Raw genomic sequence first — 18,561 nt, forward strand, 5'->3', positions numbered from 1 at the left:
ACACAACAGATTATTGAGTGACATTTTTTTTTTGAGAAAGAAAAACTAGAGGAAAAGGTATATGATGTGAGCTCAGGTGCTTATATTTATGATACTGGTTGAAGCCCATTGCGGGCAAGAGCCTGTAGATTAAAAATTTGTAAACACATTTATAATCTGAAACTATTTCTGTATAATAATATTTTTATAATTTAGATTTCTCAGATTCCTTTTGTTTTTCTTGTTAGCATTACCCTAAAACATTCCATTTCCTATTAATGTATTAGGGAGTCCTACAATATCCCTTGCCCCTTACCAATTACCTACATTTCCATACTTGGGAACTTTCTGGATCTGACCAGGAGAGTCCGGGATTAGAGACTGAATTTCAGGTTCCAGGAGAGCATCCTTGTAATTGCCTCCCCCTTTCAGCAAGCTGCCTCTTTCCTCTGTCTATGCTGAGGAGTTGGCAGGCACTAAGATGGAATGTGAGGGAGGGAGCCTGTGTGAAGGGATGTGTGTGTATGTGAGTGAGAGAGAGGGAGCCTGTGTGTGGGGTGTGTGAGAAAGAGGGAGCCAATGTGCAGGGATGTGTGTGTGAGAGAGAGAGATATAGGCAGCCTGTGTGAGGGGCTCTCCAAAGAGTCATAGACAGGATGGAGGCGGTCCAGAGAAGGGCAACCAAAAAGGTGGATGGTCTTAAGCGAATGACTTATGAGGAGAGATTGAAGAATCTAAATATGTACACCCTGGAGGAAAGGAGGAGCAGAGGTGATATGATACAGACTTTCAGATACTTGAAAGGTTTTAATGATCCAAAGATAACGACAAACCTTTTCCGTTGGAAAAAAATCAGCAGAACCAGGGGTCACGATTTAAAACTCCAGGGAGGAAGACTCAGAACCAATGTCAGGAAGTATTTCTTCACAGAGAGGATGGTGGATGCCTGGAATGACCTTCCGGAGGAAGTGGTGAAGACCAAAATTGTAAAGGACTTCAAAGGGGCGTGGGATAAACTCTGTGGATCCATAAAGTCTAGAGGATGTGAATGAAGAGTGGATGGGAACGATGCCAGGCATGTGAACCCACCCCCAAATTTCTGCACCAGAGTGAAGCTGCAGGAGGATTCTCAGAGGAGGAAGCCTCAAGAGTTGAGAAGAGTTTGAACCTTTCAGTCAGGAGAAGAGTCAAGCTCCTGGATGGAAGAGGGACTCAGCAACTTTGTTCACCTACCAATACAGGGAGAGTCCCAGAAAGTTGAGAGAATCTCTAAAGAATATCTGCTAGGGGTTTAGAAGAAGAAACCCCCCCCCCCCCTAATATTGCTGTAGACTATAGACTGGGTCTTTAATTTTGTTTTTCTTCTGTACGGATATCACTGGAAGGAAATGCACACATTGTCAGATCATGTACCCTTCACAAATGGTACAAAATGTGCCTAAAATAATCATGAGATGGTGCATGACATCGAGGAGATTGCCCAAAGTTAAATAAGCAACCTGTGCAGCTGTTTGGTTTGTCTACTAGAATTCTGGAGAGATTTACAGCCTGAGGGCCTTGGAAACCCCACCCTTCCTGTCAAAAAGGATCCAGGAGCCCCAGGGATGTTTGCTGGCTCATTAGCTCCGAGATGTTCTTCTACGTCAGGAGAATAAGAGGACAAGAGGTTACAAAAAAAGTGCCATTTACCCAATGGCTGTAGAAAATGCACATTATCAAGGTTGAAGTAGCGATTTTTTATGAACAATTTATAGATGTTCCTTTTTTTTTTTTTTATGGCGTGGAAGATCCTTCCTGCTGCTCTAGGCATCCTGCTCAATTGGAACTGGCCTTTACTGGGGCTACATCCCCCATGAGTTATCAGTCGCTGCTGCTCAAGGTTTATCCTGAATTTAGTTTTATAAATTACATTTTAGAGAATTTTCACAATATATAACAAATTAGGACATCCAAAATGCTTTTGTTACATTGACTTGAAGACAGAACATTCTGCAATGCTATGCATAAAGAAATGGGGATGTATGCTCATCTAATTACAATGTTTCAAGCATTCATACACCCTTTCTTTTCACAGTATGCACTGGTAACGTATCCTACCATAGAACAGAAGTTTATTTCTGGATTCAGAAAAAATTGAGAGGCCATGTCTAGCCAACCTCATAGAGGCTACATGGTCATTTTCAATAAAATTCAGAAAAGGACTCCAAATTAACAATTAGTCCTTGAGATCATGTTTGTCCAATGAGAGAATGTCCCATAATCTCTTAAACCAGCAGTTCAGTTTTGAATCTCTCTGTGGTTGCAAAGTGGAGAAATCCCATGCCTGCTACTGGTAGTATATAATAAATTCATTTTTCAAGTAACCATCTCAACTAAGGCTGCAACAGGATAAAAATAAGTTTAAAGCTGATCTTAAGACATGGCTGTTCGATGCTGCTTACACTGAAAACGAGAAATAGGCACGCACATTAACTCGACATCTACAGCATTTTCTTTTTATCTATTATTTCTCAATGCTAAATATGTGCTTTTAGTATTTTATTTAATATCTATTTTAGTTTATTTTAATTTCTCTTTATTTTAACAGCTAATGTGTTTTGTAATTTCTGATCTTTTAATTATTTTAGCTGTTATTTCTTTTATGATATGATTGTATTTTCATTGCTTTTATGTACTTTATTGAAATGTTAACCGCTGTGAAGGCTATGCTGAGACAACGGTATATAAATGACAATAAACCTTAAACCTTCTTTCACAGGCATCTCTAGCAAAAAAAATACGTCTTCAATGAAAGGGAATTCCTTAAATGTGATTTGCCTAATCTTCTCTTGAACTGCCTGCCAGAATTGTTTGTAACGCCAGACTGATCCACTGCACACGAGCATAAGGCCCCCTTTGTCCACAGTTTCTCCAGCATTGGCTTGAAATGCTTAATTTAACTTTGGGCAATCTCCTCGGCGTCATGCACCATCTCATGATTATTTTAGGCACATTTTGTACCATGAATAGAGCAGAAGCAGGCAGACTGTCTTTTGCCCTTTTCCATATGTGAAAACACAGCTCACTATTGACAATAATATTCAAATCCCTTTCATAGTTTTGGCAGCACTTTTGTGTCTCTCACTCCAAGAAGCCGATATAAGGAGAGCAGTCTCCTCGATCATCTGCCAAGTAGGATAAAATCAAGAGTCTTTTATGTGTGGATCATTAAAAAAAATAAATACTTCATATTTTTTAAATGAGCTTCTTGTAGATAAGTATAATGATCTTCATGTAGGCATTAATCTTTTTTTGCAACCAAAAATTGTAGAATATTTCCCTCATGAGCTTGTGAGAACTCTCTGCTGGAGCTTCTTCTCATTTGAGGAAAACCCTTTTTCTTTACTAGGGATGCAAATCGGGCTTTGGACGATTGAAAATATCAGACGATATTTTCAAAATCATCAGAAATCGGGGGCTCCCGATAAGAGAACCCCACGATTTTGTTTCTGGGGTTCTCTTATCGTTTTGGGGGAGGGTGGGAAAAACGGCACACCAAAACAATCCCTAAACCCACCCCGACCCTTTAAAACTGTTCCCTTAGCTTCCCCCACCCTCCCGAACCCCCCCCCCAAAACCTTTTACAAGTACCTGGTGGTCCAGTGGGAGTCCCGGGAGCCATCTCCTGCTCTCGGGCCGTCGGTTGCCACTAATCAAAATGGCGCCGATGGCCCTTTGCCCTTACCATGTGACAGGGTATCCGTGCCATTGGCCGGCCCCTGTCACATGGTAGGAGCATTGGATGGCCTGCGCCATTTTTAAAGATGGCGCCGGCCGTCCATTACTCCTACCATGTGACAGGGCTTGGCCAATAGCCCCTCCTAAAGCTGAGCCACCTCAGTCCCTCTTCACCTTCACCCAAGCCAGACCTCCTCTCATGCCCCAGACCTTTCTTGCACCCCCGCCAGCTGATCCCCTAGACCTTCCTCATATGCTCTCCCCCTAACTGATCCCCCTCAGCTCATCCCTTTCTCACCACTGCTGATTCTAGCTGGCAAAATGAATAGGAGAGTGTCCGGGCCGTATTCACTTCCTCTGGCATATAGGGCCTGTCTAGCATTTTGAACAGGAGAAGATTCCATACTGACTCACGGTTCAAAGTGCCATCATGCCCTGGGTGGTAGAGTAGGAGGACATAGCCAGAGGCACTGCTGCTCTCCTCCTCCTTTTGGTGGCCTGGATGGAGGTGGGGGAGCAGACAGGGGAAGATTTTACTTGTGGAAGTATCAGTCTTAGCAAGGCCGGTGCTAGCTTTTTTGCTGACCTGTGCAAACAACTACTGTGCTGCGCCACCCCCCCCCCCCCCTTCATTCATTCTCTGACTCTGGCCCACCAAGAACATCCCACTTCCCTTCAGTGATACAAACTTTAAATACTGACATACACACACACACACACACACCCCAAAACCCACGGCTGGTACAAGGATATTAGGTGCCCTAGGTGAACCTTATAGCCTTACACAATGCTCCCCCCCCCCATCCCATTCCACACACACACAGTTAAGAGTTACACATTTATATTTTACATGAAAAAGATCAAAGTACAGTATTCTGAGGTAAAAATATCACTTACATTATATTTACATGCACTGCTGTGATATCAACCAGAAGTCCCTGCAAAAAAGCCACTTGGACCCTGTATGGTATTAGGCCTATTGTGATGTGTGTTAGGTGTGAGCTTGACCCTCTGAAAACCCGAACACACTAATATACTTCCTATTAGGAGAATGCCTCACCTCAGTCACACATGCAGAACCTAAACAGACCCTCACCAGATACAGAATCATAAAGTAGAAATACAAACATGCAGACAGAAACTGAATTGGAAACACAATAAGCCAGACATTCAAACAGTGCAGCAATGAAAAAACAGAACCATCACCATTCCTTAAACACCAAACAATAAAATCAAGAAATAAAATAAATACATAATCATAATACTAAAAACATACTAATATTATTTTTAAAAAGCTGATGAATAAAAGATCAATTAATTAAAAACTCATATGCAAGTTTTTTTTAAAATGTCCCAAACACCAATAAAACATTTCCAAACAGCAGACACACCAAATAACACCTGAAAAATAAAACGAAAAAGGATTTTAAAAATTAATGTTCTCCATACCTTGGAACTATTGATTTCCAGTTACCCAGAGATTGTCGTGGATTAGTGGGAGTGGGCTGCACAAACTTTCACCTCTCTTTCTTATATACACACACAAGCTCATACACACATATGCTCCCTCACAAACAAATCTGCAGGCATCTCCAGCTCTTCTTTGGTTGGGCTCTATCAGCAGCCCCAGGCCCTCATCTTCATTTCAGCTGCTGGCAGGTTGTAATCTGCCTGCAACCCCCATTCTCTCTCATACACACTGCCCAGGCAGCTCCCATTCTCTCTCTCACACACACCCACACAACACAGGCAGGCTCCCATTCACATCCACCCAAATCCCAGGCAGGCTCCCATTCTCACAAACCACACCCTGCTCATCCCAGAAAGGCTCCCATGCATGCATGTGCACACACATACGCGCATGCACACACACACACACATCCCAGGCAAGCTCCCATTCATACACCCGCCTATCCAAGGCAGAGTCCCATTCACACACCCATTCATCCCAGGCAGCCTCCCTTTCACTCACACATACATGCAGACCAGGCAGTCAGGGTCCACAGGTCATTCCTCCTCCACTGTTGCTGTCAGCCTGTACCTTCTTCTTTGTGGAAAGCAGTCGTTCTACAGCTCCTCTTCATGTGTTGGCCCCGAGGTTATTCAACACTCGTGGTGCTAGCACTTCCTGTATTCTCATCTCATGATGCACTAGTGTTGAATACCGCGGGGCTAATCCATGAGGAGTTGCTGCCGGATGGGCTTCCTCTTCTGCTGTGACCTGCTGCTTCTTTCACCGCCGGTGGGATCGGGTCCAATAAAAACTGAAAATGAAGGTCCCTGTTTATACTTTAAACTTGGACTGAAGGCTCTTTAGGGTAGAAACAATGTCTGAGCACAGTACTGCTGCTTTACAAATTGTACATTGTATGATTTGCTTAAATTAAATAATCTACCTTTTGCAGGGCATCAGAAGGTATAACTGTGGAAGTGCCCTACAGGGGTGATGTGGAAAATACAATCCGTGACATCCTTGGAGGCCTTAGATCCACATGTACGTATGTTGGAGCTGCCAAGCTCAAGGAGCTGAGCAGGAGGACAACATTTATCCGGGTAACCCAGCAGTCTAACCAGATATTCAGTTGAGTAAGACACTCTTGGCAGTTTTCAGTGTACTCCAACTCCCTTTGATCTGTCTGTGATTTGATTGGGGCTTCCATGGTAGGTTGCCCTGGTTAGCCACTGCAGCTGTCATGGTGGTCGGGGGGGGGGGGGAGAGTAGGGAGATCAATGGGCTATTCCAACCATTCTGTTATGATAAAAGCATGAGACATATGACATCATACAGTTTAGTAAATATGCATGTTGGTATTTCAACTGAGATAAATGCAGACCTAATATACTGAGCAGTGCTACAAAACTTTAATATCCAAATACTGCATTTTTTTTTCCTGGAAAATTTACCAGAAATAAATCTTCCGTTATGGTTTTTGTTTTTTTTTATCGCCTCCCTTCTCCTACTGCACGATATTGTGGAAAGTCCAACGGGGATTCCCCGGAGGCCTCTAAAGTGGCTTTGTAATCCTCACCTGGTCTGTGTTAAAAAACTTGAAATTTGTATCTCCCTCAAACACAGAGCCAGTTTAAGCCACCTTCCAAAAACAGTAGATTGTTGTCATATAAAGCACTGCGTCAGCTGGAGACTTTGTGGAGGTATTCTTTGATGTCAAATGGACATTCTTTAGTGTATTGCCACCCTGTGTTATCTTGTGAGATTGCTTGGCTTAGATTTTCTACAGCCTACACAAGCTTTCTATATCTTGATTGGTTACAGAAAGAAACAGAGAAACATGCAGAGACTTAGACTGTGAGCCCTCTTGGGATAGGGAAATGCGCACAATACCTGAATGAAATCCACTTGGAAGTGCCTGAAAAGTGGAATATAAATCAAATAAATAAATAAATAAATAAATACAAAAAACAATTTTTTAAAAATGGATTCAAGCTAATGGCAGGAGCATCACAGCATACGGGCGTCCACATTTACACAGACAGTAAATGGCAGTAGACTCAGAAGAATTTTCAAAAATTTGACTGAGGCTAGACGACGTTCCTTTTCAGGACTACATAATTCTGGATTTAAGAGACAAAGGGGGAAAGGGAGGAGCCAACCAGTTAAACTCAACATGAGAGCTCTCTCTCTTGAACCTCGACTCAGCTGGTCTCGGCCGCAGAGTTTTGCCCGAGCACTGCTGTTCCACTGTGAGCGGCAGCGGGTTGGGAGCTCGGTGTCCTGGTGCCCCCATCACTTGTCTGAGCTTTTATTGTGCTATGCAAGGAAGCCTGGGGGTGATCTGTGCTTCAGCTTCTTACATGTGCCTGAAACTAATGGTCTGTGTATTTAAAGCTGCTCAGTAGCCTGCTCCATGGTGGAGACTGCAGCTTATTGTAATCATACCTCCCTGTTCTAAAATGTATCGGTGGACTGCTGCTTTTCCACGTGCACTGTAACCGAATTCCCAAATCTTTCTCTATTGAAAGGACACAAAGGGCCTTGTTTTTCAAAGATTGTGGACTGTTTAATACGTGCAGTTTATGGAAAACTAATCAACTGAAAAATAAGGCTTCAGATTCTAAGTCCCAAGGGAATTAAATACATTATGCTTAAAGTGAAATGGCTGTGGTACTTACTCAGGTAGAATGGATTGTTAAAGAAGAAGACACTGCATTGTTTAATGTGCAATATCTTTATCTATATATATGCTTTTTTTTTTTTTTACACAAAGCATATGTGTTTGAAAAATATGTATATCCTGTCCATGGGCTTGAGTCACCCAAATTCATTTTGGCTTCTGGAGAACAAAAATGGGAAATTAAGGGTTGTTTTGCCAAGGAGCAATGGTTGTAAGAGGAGATAGTCACAAGATATTCACCACACCGCCTCCAAAAAACATTATTTGGGTCAGCCTGATATAAGATATTAAGCCCAAGCACGAGGAGCCACTAAAAGAGATTTTCCATCAATGTCCTCCACTCCACCCACCCACTCCAGCCTACAAACTTATACACCCAAACAAGAATGTTCATTTTATTTGCCTCTCAGACATGAACACAAATACTCCGTTTCCAGGTTGACACAAGTCAGGGCCACATGACTCCAATTACTTCCTATTGGAGCGATTTTGGTAAATTTATAAAAATAAAATAAATAAATAAAATCTTTTTATGCTAATGGAAAAAAAAAGGAAAGCTATCACATATGTCGTCCCCCCCCCAAAAAAAAAACAAACAAAAAAAAATTTGCAACCATTCCCAAGTTGTAGACAATTATTTCCATGCAGATGCTGTTACTTTTCATACCTGGGATAATGAAAAACTGCTTTTCCCACCTCCTTCATGCCATGCACACAAGACCCGGTTACAGATGTAGTGGCCAAGTTTCTTGGGTCCTGCCTTGAAGCCGTGTATTGAAGCAGATATGATTATCCCAGAATGGAAGTTTGCTAAGTTTGTGTGCAAGAGAATGAGCCCAAGTGTAGCATTACGAGGGAAGGGCGACACGTTTATTCCTAAGCCCAGCTGCTGGCTCAGAAGAGGTCCTCCAGCGCCTCCTGAGCGTTCACTTTTACTGTGTGAACCACAGTGCAGGATTTCTGCTACCAACTTCTGCATGAAAGACCCTTTTTGGTATTGTGTTCTGACTTAACATACATGAGACACTTCCTGAACTCCAGCATAATATTTTTATTAATGCCTCATAAATATAAAAATGTCTTTCTGCACAATAAATGCAAGATTTCTATATTTATTTATTTCAGTTTATCCCTATTTTCCCCATTTGTTCCTCTGAAGTTGGGCTGTGCATTTCTGAGCTATTTACATGAGTCATGTCAACAATGTGAGCAAACCTTTTTTTTTTTTTTTTTGTTAAAAGCTTCTTACCCTTAGTACAGCTGATATAATGGGTGCAGAATATTCATAGCCTTTCTTCTGCCCAATAACAAATATTTGGACACATGAAGAGTTTGACGCTGCCTATTGAGAGAGGGATAATGAGGGTCATGCATACTGTAATGATACAGAAAATGCGCCATGTGATGCAGAGTACAGGGCGCTAGTCCAAAAACTGGTGTAAAGGGGGTTTATTTAATTTTCACGAGACATGCAGGGCCTTTGATATGGGTTTTTTGACATACCGGTAGGATTTGAATGTTTTTATTTGCCAAGGTTGACACATATCTTTCTGCCAGAAATTCTTCCAAGTTTCGAATTTGGGTGAATCAATTCCTGCTTATCATGGAACTACCTCCACCCTTTCTAAATCATCAGGTTCTCTGCACTTAACTGCTGGACATTCAAAGTATTCACACACCTATAAAGCACAGTTGCTTACCTGTAACAGATGTTCTCCTAGGACAGCAGGATGTTAGTCCTCACATGTGGGTGACATCATCAGATGGAGCCCGGCCCAGAAAACCTCTGTCAAAGTTTCTAGAACTTTGACTAGGCACACTGAGCATGCCCAGCATGCCACTGTCCACGTGGGATCCCTCTTCAGTCTGATAATATAGAATTAATGAAAAATAAAATAACAAACCATTAGAAACCCAAGGCTGTGGGATGGAGGATGGGTTTCCTGAGGACTAACATCCTGCTGTCCTGGGAGAACACTTGTTACAGGTAAGGAACTCTGCTTTCTCCTAGGACAAGCAGGATGGTAGCCCTCTCATGTGGGTGAATACCGAGCTACAAGCTACTCCCGTACATACCAGGGGCACACAGCACTTAACTATGTGCCAAAGGGAATAACCAACTAGTACTGGTGACAACAGAGCCTGAACCCGAACAAGGGGCATACATTTAGAAGAGTTGGGTTTAACTACTGAAAAAGTTCTGCAGGACCAACTGACCAAAATGGCTGTCTGGTCAGCCTTCTCTGTCCAAGCAGTAGTGTGAAGCAAATTTGAGGAGGGAACTCCAGGTTGCAGCTTTGCATATTTCATCTACGGGGACTGCACGCAAGTGGGCCACCGAAGCTGCCATGGCCCGAATGGAATGAGCTTTGACATGGCCACCCAGCTGTAGACCCACCTGCACGAAGCAGAAAGAGATGCAGTCTGGAAGCCAGTTAGACAAGGTCTGCTTGGATTCTAATTTTTGTCAAAAGAAATGAATGAAGAATTGCGTAGACTTTCTGTGACCTGCTGTTCATTCCAAATAGAATGCTAAGGCCCTTTTGCACTCTAGGCTGTGCAGAGTTCACTCACCCCAATTTGAATGAGGCTTAGGAAAGAAGGTTGGTAGGATGATGGACTGATTAACGTGGAATTCTGTCACTACCTTTGGCAGGAACTTAGGGTGAGGGCGGAGAACCACCTGATCGTGGAAGAACTTCATGCAGAGTGGATAAGACACCAGCTCCTGAAGTTCACTAAGCCTTCGTGCCGAGGTGACCACATCCAAGAAAATGACCTTCCAGGTCAGGTACTTCAAGTCACAAGAGCACAAAGGCTCAAAGGGAGCCTTCATCAAGTGGGCCAAGACCATGCTGAGGTCCCAGGAAGCCAGAGGGGAGGTTTCAGCTGGAGTAGACTGTGCATGAAATGACCCATAACAGGCTGCATCGAGATGGGCGATCCAACCACTCCTTGGTGGGAGGCTCCAATTGCACTGAGATGCACTTTATTTATTTATTTATTTATTTATTTATGCATTTGATTCATACTCCTTTCTGGAATTTATTACATGCTAATTTGGATAGTAAATTATGCTTCTTATAACTATATTTAAAAGAAATATCGTAACTATCTGTATGACATTACTGAGATGCACTTTAAGCCAGCGTCCGAAAGATACAGCAGGTAATCTAACAACTTGGAGATGGAACATGAGAATGGGTTCAACCCCTGGATGTCACACCACATTGAAAATCTCTTCCACTTGAGGCTGCAAGACTTCCTAGTGGAAGGCTTCCTGGTCTCCAGCAGGACCCGAGACATTCCCTCTGAGAGATTCAGGGGCTGTAAGGTCATCCTTTCAACATCCAAGCCGCAAGGGACAAGGCCCAGAGGTTGGGATGGCACAGCCTCCCCTGACCTTGCATTATGAGGTACAGAAACGTTCCCAGATGGATCGGGTCCCAGATGGAAAGATCCTGCAGGAGTGGGAACCAGAACTGCTGGGGCCAATAAGGCGTGATGAGAATCATGGTCCCCCGATCCTGCTTGAGTTTCAGGAGCATCTTGGAGACAAGAGGAAGCAGAAGATAGGCGTACAAAGACCCCTGACCCAATGGAGGGCAGAGGCATCTGACATTGTCCTGTTCTTACCCCCCCCCCCCCCCCCCCGGTCAGGGAACAAAACTGGACCACTTTCTTGTTGCAGGGGGAAGTGAAGAGGTCCACCCCCAAAGATGGAAGATCCAGTCCGCTACCTCCTGCTTTAGGGACCACTTGTGCGGTTGGAAGGAACGACTTAGCCCGTCCGCCACCACATTCACCCATCCCGGCAGGTAAGTGGCTCGAAGAAGGATCTTCTGGGATAAGGACCATGACCAGATTTGGACTGCTTCCTGACAAAGGAGGAACAATCCCATTCCTCCATGTTTGTTGAGGTGCCACATGACTTCCTGACTGTTGGTCTGTGCGAGCACAACCTTGCCTAACAGTTGCTTCCGAAATGCCCAGAGGGCATAATGGATCACCCGCAGCTTCAGCAAATTGATCTGGCATCTTAGCTCCTGAGCTGACCAGCAATCCTGGGTGTAAAGGTCTCCCACATGAGCTCCCCAACCCAAGTGGGAGGCATCTGTAGTGAGTACAACCTGAATGGGGAAGTCTGGAATGAAACCCCCACCTCCAGATTGGGAAGAGTCACCCACCATGACAGGAAGTGGTGCGGTCGGTGCGGTGACCAGAATGCATCTCTGAAGGTCCTGAGTGGCCTGGCGCCACTGAGACCGCAGGGTCCACCATGTCCTGCACATGTGAAGGCAAGGAAAGGGGGTGACATGGACAGTCACTGCCATGTGCCCCAGCAAGCACAACATGGTGTGCGCTGAGATCTGTCGACTTCGCGAGATCGTCCCTGCCAACAAAGCCAAGGTGATCGCTTGATCCCTGGGCAAAAACACCCAGGCTTGAGCTATGTTGAACCTGGCACCTAAGAAGTTCAGATGCAGGGACGGGAGCATCTGGGACTTGGGATAATTGATTAAAATCCCCAAGTTCTCCAAGATTCGAATGGTGGCCTGTAGGGACTGCAGCGCTCCCTTGTCTGGAGGCGCCCTTGATCAGCCAGTTATCCAGACAGGGAAAGACTTGCACGCGTTGCCTTTGCAGATGTGCAGCCACTGCCGCAAGGCACTTCGTGAAAATGCAGGGCACGGATGCCAGTCCGAAGGGCAGCACCCTTTACTGAAAATGGTGTTCGCTCACCACAAACCGGAGATATCGCCGGTGGGCACGGGCAATCCCTATGTGAGCACAGGCATCTTGTAGATCGAGGGAGCAAAGCCAGTCCCCCTGGTGCAGGAGGGGAATAAGGGCACCCAGCAAGACCATCTTGAATTTCTCCTGTATGAGGAACTTGTTCAAGGCCCTCAGATCCAAAATCGGGTGAAGGTCTCCTGTTCTCTTTGGGATAAGGAAATACCTGGAGTAGAATCCGCTGATCGGTAGATATGAGTTCGACCACTCTGGCCATTGTGAGGGTGGAGAGCTCCTTGAGAAGTATTTCTCGATCTCTGGAAGACTTTCAACATAGCACAGTGGAGAGTCTGATGGGGTCTCCTGGAAATATAACTGGTAACCCTAGCGAATGATGGAGAGGACCCACTGATCTGAGGTGATGGCTCTCCAACGATCCGCAAAGGATGTGAGCTGACCTCCGACCGGAGGGCCCACTGCTGGCTGCATTGGTGAATGGTTTAAACTCCCTCGCAGCCAGTCAAAAACCTGTGGCAGGTGTCTGCTGTGGTGCTAGCTGAGTTCTGGGGACACGCTGTTGCTTAGGCCGAGACCTCAGTCCAGCCTCTGAGGTTGTGCCCTGCTTGCCGGAGGGTAGTACCTTCCTCAGACGGTAGAATGGCCGTCGAGGACCCTGCCTCAAGGATTTTTTGCCTGAGACCTGGGGGTCCGAGGTGCTTGCTGTTAGATGATGCAAGGCCTCGTGATGATGTTTGAGTTGTGCTTCTGCTTCCTTGATTTTGTCACCGAAGATATTCTCTCCAGTACAAGGTAGGTCAGCGATACAGTCCCGTACCTCAGGCTGGAGATCAGAGCTCCTTAGCCAGGCCACACGACGAGCTCCAATGCCCAGCGCAGCCATCCTTGTCGCTATCTCAAAGACATCATATGTGGATCTAAATTTACGTTTGTCGCATTCTAACAATTTCAGGAGAATTTCCTAAAAGTTGTGCAGCAGGCACAACTTTTAGGAAATTCTCCTGAAATTGTTGAGGGAGGCAGTCTGCCAAATTCTGCACCTGCTTCCAGAGATTTCTGGAATATTGGCCCATATATAATTGGTAGCAAGCAATGCGGGCTGCCAACATGGAGCCCTGGAAGACCTTGCGGGCAAGGACATCTAGGGCCTTGTGTTCACACTCTGAGGGGGCAGAGGCATGGGTGCGGGACCTTTTTGGGTTTTTTTGAAGGGCAGATTCCACCACCACAGATTGGTATGGGAGGTGGCGATTCTTGAACCCGGTAGATGGCTGCCCTAGGTACACTGCATCGGTCTTCCTGTTTACTGAAGGGACCAAGATTTTGGTGTTCCCAGAGTCTGCTAACCAAGTCCTTAAAGATAGCGTGGACTGGGACCGCGACTACTTCCTTAGGGGCATCCACAAACTGAAGGATCTCCAGCATCTTTTGCCTGTTGTCTTCCTCAGTGAGGAGCTGGAAAGGGACAGACTCCGCCATTGCTCTTATAAACCCTGCGAATGTCAGGTCCTCTGGAGGGGAGTGGCATCTCTCCTTTGGAGGAGAGGGTTCTGAAGCTAGATCCTCGAAGTAGTCAGAGGAAGAGATGGAAGGTTCATCTTCCCACAGGTTGAACAGGTGGTCAACTTCACTCCCTGGCCACACCGGTGGGGAAGCCTGAAGCCCAGACCTGGGCCAGGGCGCTGGGGGCACCGATAGCCCTACAGGCACCGACTGCACACCTGGACCCGGGGGCACCATAGGTACCGGGAGCATCAATAGCGTTACGAGCCCCAGTAACCCGAGGCTTGGTGGCCATGAAATCGGTTGGGGGGACAGACACACCAGAGGAGCAGACATCAGAGGAATCTTCAGTGGGAATCGTTTCTGATCATGGCCTCATTGGTGCCCCTCGTGGTAGTGAGGGCTCCCGGCATATTGGCATGGGTTGCATCAGCAGTGCACCGAGGAGGAGGTCCAAGCGCTCCAGCAATGGTGTTAGCATGGACCATGCAGACTCCGTCGGCGGTGGAGTCATCAAGGAGGCTGGCAGTTCGATTCCCTGAAGAGCTCGCCCCACCGCCAGAGGCACCCTGCTTTCCAACTCCTCCTTGAATGCTGTAAATAACAGAACAGCCTAAGGAGGAGGAGGCGTAACCTGGTTCCCCGCACTGACATCGGTGAGGATTGCCTCGGGCCCTTGACTTCAATGGGCGTCAATGTCTCATCCATACCGGGCTGCTTCAGGGATATCACGGACAAAGTCGGTGCCTTCCCGAGCTTGGAGCCATGGAAGAAAGGTGACAGATGCCGGTGCTTCCTTGGTTTCTCCCGGTGCTTGGCCTGGTCTTTCCCCGGTACCGAGGATGATGGCGATGACCCGAACCTAGAGGGAAGAAATGAATATGTGCTGCTCCCCAGTACCTATCTCCAGCTGGGGAATTGACGAGGGAGAGGACAAGATGGCTCCAACACCTACAGGGTCTTCCTTGCTGTTTGGTGTTGACGCCCCCGACATCGAGGTCGAAGGATCTGACTTCCTGGTGCTAAACAATTTGTCCATTTTGTCCAGGCATGCTCGATGATCCTTTGGGATAATCTGAGCAAAAAAAGGAACAGCCACACACATCGTGTGAGGCCCCTAGGCACAGGTCACAGACCTCATTGGGGGGGGGGGGGGCATGTCTGAGATGGACATGGTCCTGAGGGCACTGGGAGCTGCGGTGGAACCCTGAGGAAGCCATCAAGAAAAATAACCACAGAGTGGTCAATGGCTGGTGGCCACCGGAGGACGGCACCATTGGTAATCCACTGCAGAGAACGTGATTAACGACGCCTCTAACTAGGTCTGGGAAAGATTGAAGGACCCAGCATGGATAGGAATGAGAATAGACTCGAAATAAGCTTTTTGAAAAAAAAAAAAGGAGCATGAGCTCCACGTCCACAAGGCAACAGCTCCATGGAAAAGAAGAGACTGAAGAGGGACCCCATGTGGATGCATGGATAGTAGCATGCTGGGCATGCTCAGTGTGCCTAGTCAAAGTTCTAAAAACTTTGACAGACGTTTTCTGTGCTGGGCTCCATCTGATGATGTCACCCACGAGAGAACTACCATCCTGCTTGTCCTAGGAGAAACTGAGTCTTTTAATTGGTGTTACACAAGAGGACCTTAGAATGGAATGATTGTGTAAAGAAACCGATCTTCTTCAAAATAAAAACCTTGTCAATGTAAGGATATGGTTGACAAAATGATTATGTGTTTGACTGGTTCAGAGAAAAGAACACAAAGTGCTCTGCTTTCAAATATGTGTAGATTGTATAGTTTTTCCCTCAATAAGCCCACAGCTGAAAACATGCAAAAGATCTTTCAAATTCAGAAGTGCATAAACATTTTAGCTATTCAACCCCCTACAAGTCAGTTGTGCATTCTTTGAAATGCTCTGTTGCTCGCTTTTCCAGAGAACGTATTTATCAGACTTAGAAGAACTTCACACAATGGCAAGCATAAACCAAAGTTATGACTTTGGCATTGTACGACCTAGAAAAAAATTTGCACGTATTAAATACCTCAACAGTAGTGTAACATGCTAACTTTGAAGTCCTCAAATTATAAAAAGCATTTTATCCAGTGACATTTTTATATTTACATTTTTATCAAAATTTTGTTTTACTTCTGTAAACACTTTATTCATACTGTATTGTTTAATTGTGCTCTGCTGAAGGTGAAAAATGTACATGTTGGATGTGTACTACTTTTGTGCATTTTTCTGAAATGTTTTCAAAATTTGCATTGTTTGGGCCAGTCCAGTGGCAGTACGCTTCATTGCCATGCAGAACATCCTGGGTTTGCTTCCTAGGTCAGGTCTTCCATTTCCCGATTCAAAATTGTGGTTGAGTACACAAAGTTGTGATTGTTCAAACAGATGCTAGAGCCACTATAAATATTAATTGCTACTCTATAAATAATTACCTCTCCCAATATAATAATCAACTATTATAGTTTAATACTATGCAAAACCCTCATGTGGTAAAGAGTGGTCTTGCCTCTGCCCATCATCCAATGTCAAAACAACTTAGCTTTGAAACAAATAAATGAATCTGGAGGGGGCAGAGTGATAGGGTTCTCCTCTTTATGAGCCCAATTTTACAACATAGCACTCAGGGCTGAAGTCCACATGTACTTAATTTTCAAAGCAGACTTAATATACACAAGTCTGCTTTGAAAATTAGCAGGTATGCGTTAATGCAATTTTGAGGACACAATGATCTTTGATTGTCTTCCGCCACTTTCCAGGAAAAGCTGAATCCCCCCCCCCCCCTGCTGGAGGGGGTTGAGGCCCGATGGTCAAATCTGGTCAAAACCTAAGTCCACGGTGAAGCTGGGCTTCTTGTGGTGTATTCAGCTGGTGTCCACGAGCCGGAAGCACAAGTGGTGCACAATACCACTGAAATTGGTGGAAGAGGCATCTCTGGAAGTTTAAAAGTGAAGTAAGGATGCTTAGAAAAAGACAGTTGTTCAAGGTCCAGTCAAGAGATGCTGGACGACCGCATGCTGCTCTTTAAACTTGACAACAGCAGATACTTGACTGATAATTACTGCTAAAATATTCCGTGCAAAGGTATATTCCAAATCAGTTTAGAGCGAGTCTAGTGCACAATGTTAGTGACACACGTGTGTCAATTTTTGGTTTGGTTTGTTGCCACTGAATAGAAACTTGACCAATTCAGAAAATATTTTGGATCTTTTGTTTCTGCGAATTGTGTATGGAATTTGACAAAATGGATGATCCAAAAAATCTGAAGAAATTAAAAATCCCCACAAAATAAATGTTGGCTACAAAATGCTCCAATAACCAAAGAATGGAACTAACAATAAAATGGCTGCCAATCGCTAGTGTATTGCTGTGTGTGCAGAGCTTGTGAATTGTGCTATGTGTAGAAATATTTATGGCCTAATTTATCAAGGGTTTTTGTTACAGAACTGGGCCCATCATATTAGGAATTTTTGCCTAGACGATGAACATGTGGTTGCCGGAGGTATACACACAGAGGTGTCACTGTACATGGACTGCTCAAAACTGATTTGAAATATAATTGTCAATTGTGCACAAAATATCTTAGCATTAATTGTCAGTCAAGTGTCTGCTGCTGTCAAGCATCTGTAAAAACTCATTTAATGTTTTGGATAGTACTGAATGTGTATTCTCTTATTCTGCAATGAATAGCATTCGTTCAGTTGTCTGAAGAGGTCTATTTGTACATGCAAACATTAGCATACTACTGTATTTATTATGGATGAAAACTATTCCTCTGCGAAACTGTTATCAATTTAAAATTTAACAGAAATAAAATGAACAAATTATCACTATTTCCTTACTAGACTATCTTTCTTTGTCTTTTATTCACTGATTATGTTTATTGGTTTAGCTTGGTTTGTTTAGTTAACAAATACAGACGCAGAATTGCAATTGGCACTGTTATTTTATTAGTACGAGTATACTGAAACAATAAACTTGTACTGGTATACAGACAATTTCTTTAAAACAATTTTGTTCAAATTTTGAATCAAACATTGTTTTATTATAATAATGAAATAATTTCTACCTAGAAAACCTGCAAGCACCATCAAAGAAAGGGACCATAAAATTCAATAAACAGACTTGAGTGTATCCTACAAATAGACACACCACGATTAGAAAATAGAATATGAATTCCTCCATTTTTTTTTTTAATATTTGTTTTAAAAAAGCTAGTGCAAGTACAATATTTTACACTGGAATTACAGAGTATGCACGCATATGGAAAAAAGATTTCCTGTCACAATAATAGCTCTTAACTATGTCTGTATGCACTTAAAATCTTCTACTCTTTTCAATAAGGTGCAAAACATTATTTCCTCCCTGTTTCTCTTTTGTACTGGCCTTGTCAGCCCAATTTCAAACTAATGCAAACATCCTTTCCACACGGGCCTTCACTGAAAGTGTATACGCGACTGTCCTAC

The 18,561-nt window shown here is 44.3% G+C and overlaps 1 protein-coding gene across 2 annotated transcripts in view; it reads left to right on the plus strand.

The window, feature by feature from the left end:
* GMPR (guanosine monophosphate reductase) overlaps positions 1-17,928 on the plus strand; it is a 178,862-nt gene extending 160,934 nt beyond the window's left edge. Inside the window, exons 9-10 of one of the 2 annotated variants that reach the window (XM_029590695.1) lie at positions 6,102-6,277; positions 16,855-17,928. In XM_029590695.1, coding sequence (XP_029446555.1) covers positions 6,102-6,277; positions 16,855-16,895 — 217 coding nt within the window. In that variant the 3' untranslated portion in view covers positions 16,896-17,928. Of the gene's footprint in view, positions 1-6,101 lie in introns of both variants that reach the window. The other variant, XM_029590696.1, reaches the window with a different exon arrangement.
* The last annotated feature ends 633 nt before the right edge of the window (positions 17,929-18,561 follow it).

The sequence above is a fragment of the Rhinatrema bivittatum genome, chromosome 2 (assembly GCF_901001135.1).
Source record: "Rhinatrema bivittatum chromosome 2, aRhiBiv1.1, whole genome shotgun sequence".
Lineage (NCBI taxonomy): Eukaryota > Metazoa > Chordata > Amphibia > Gymnophiona > Rhinatrematidae > Rhinatrema > Rhinatrema bivittatum.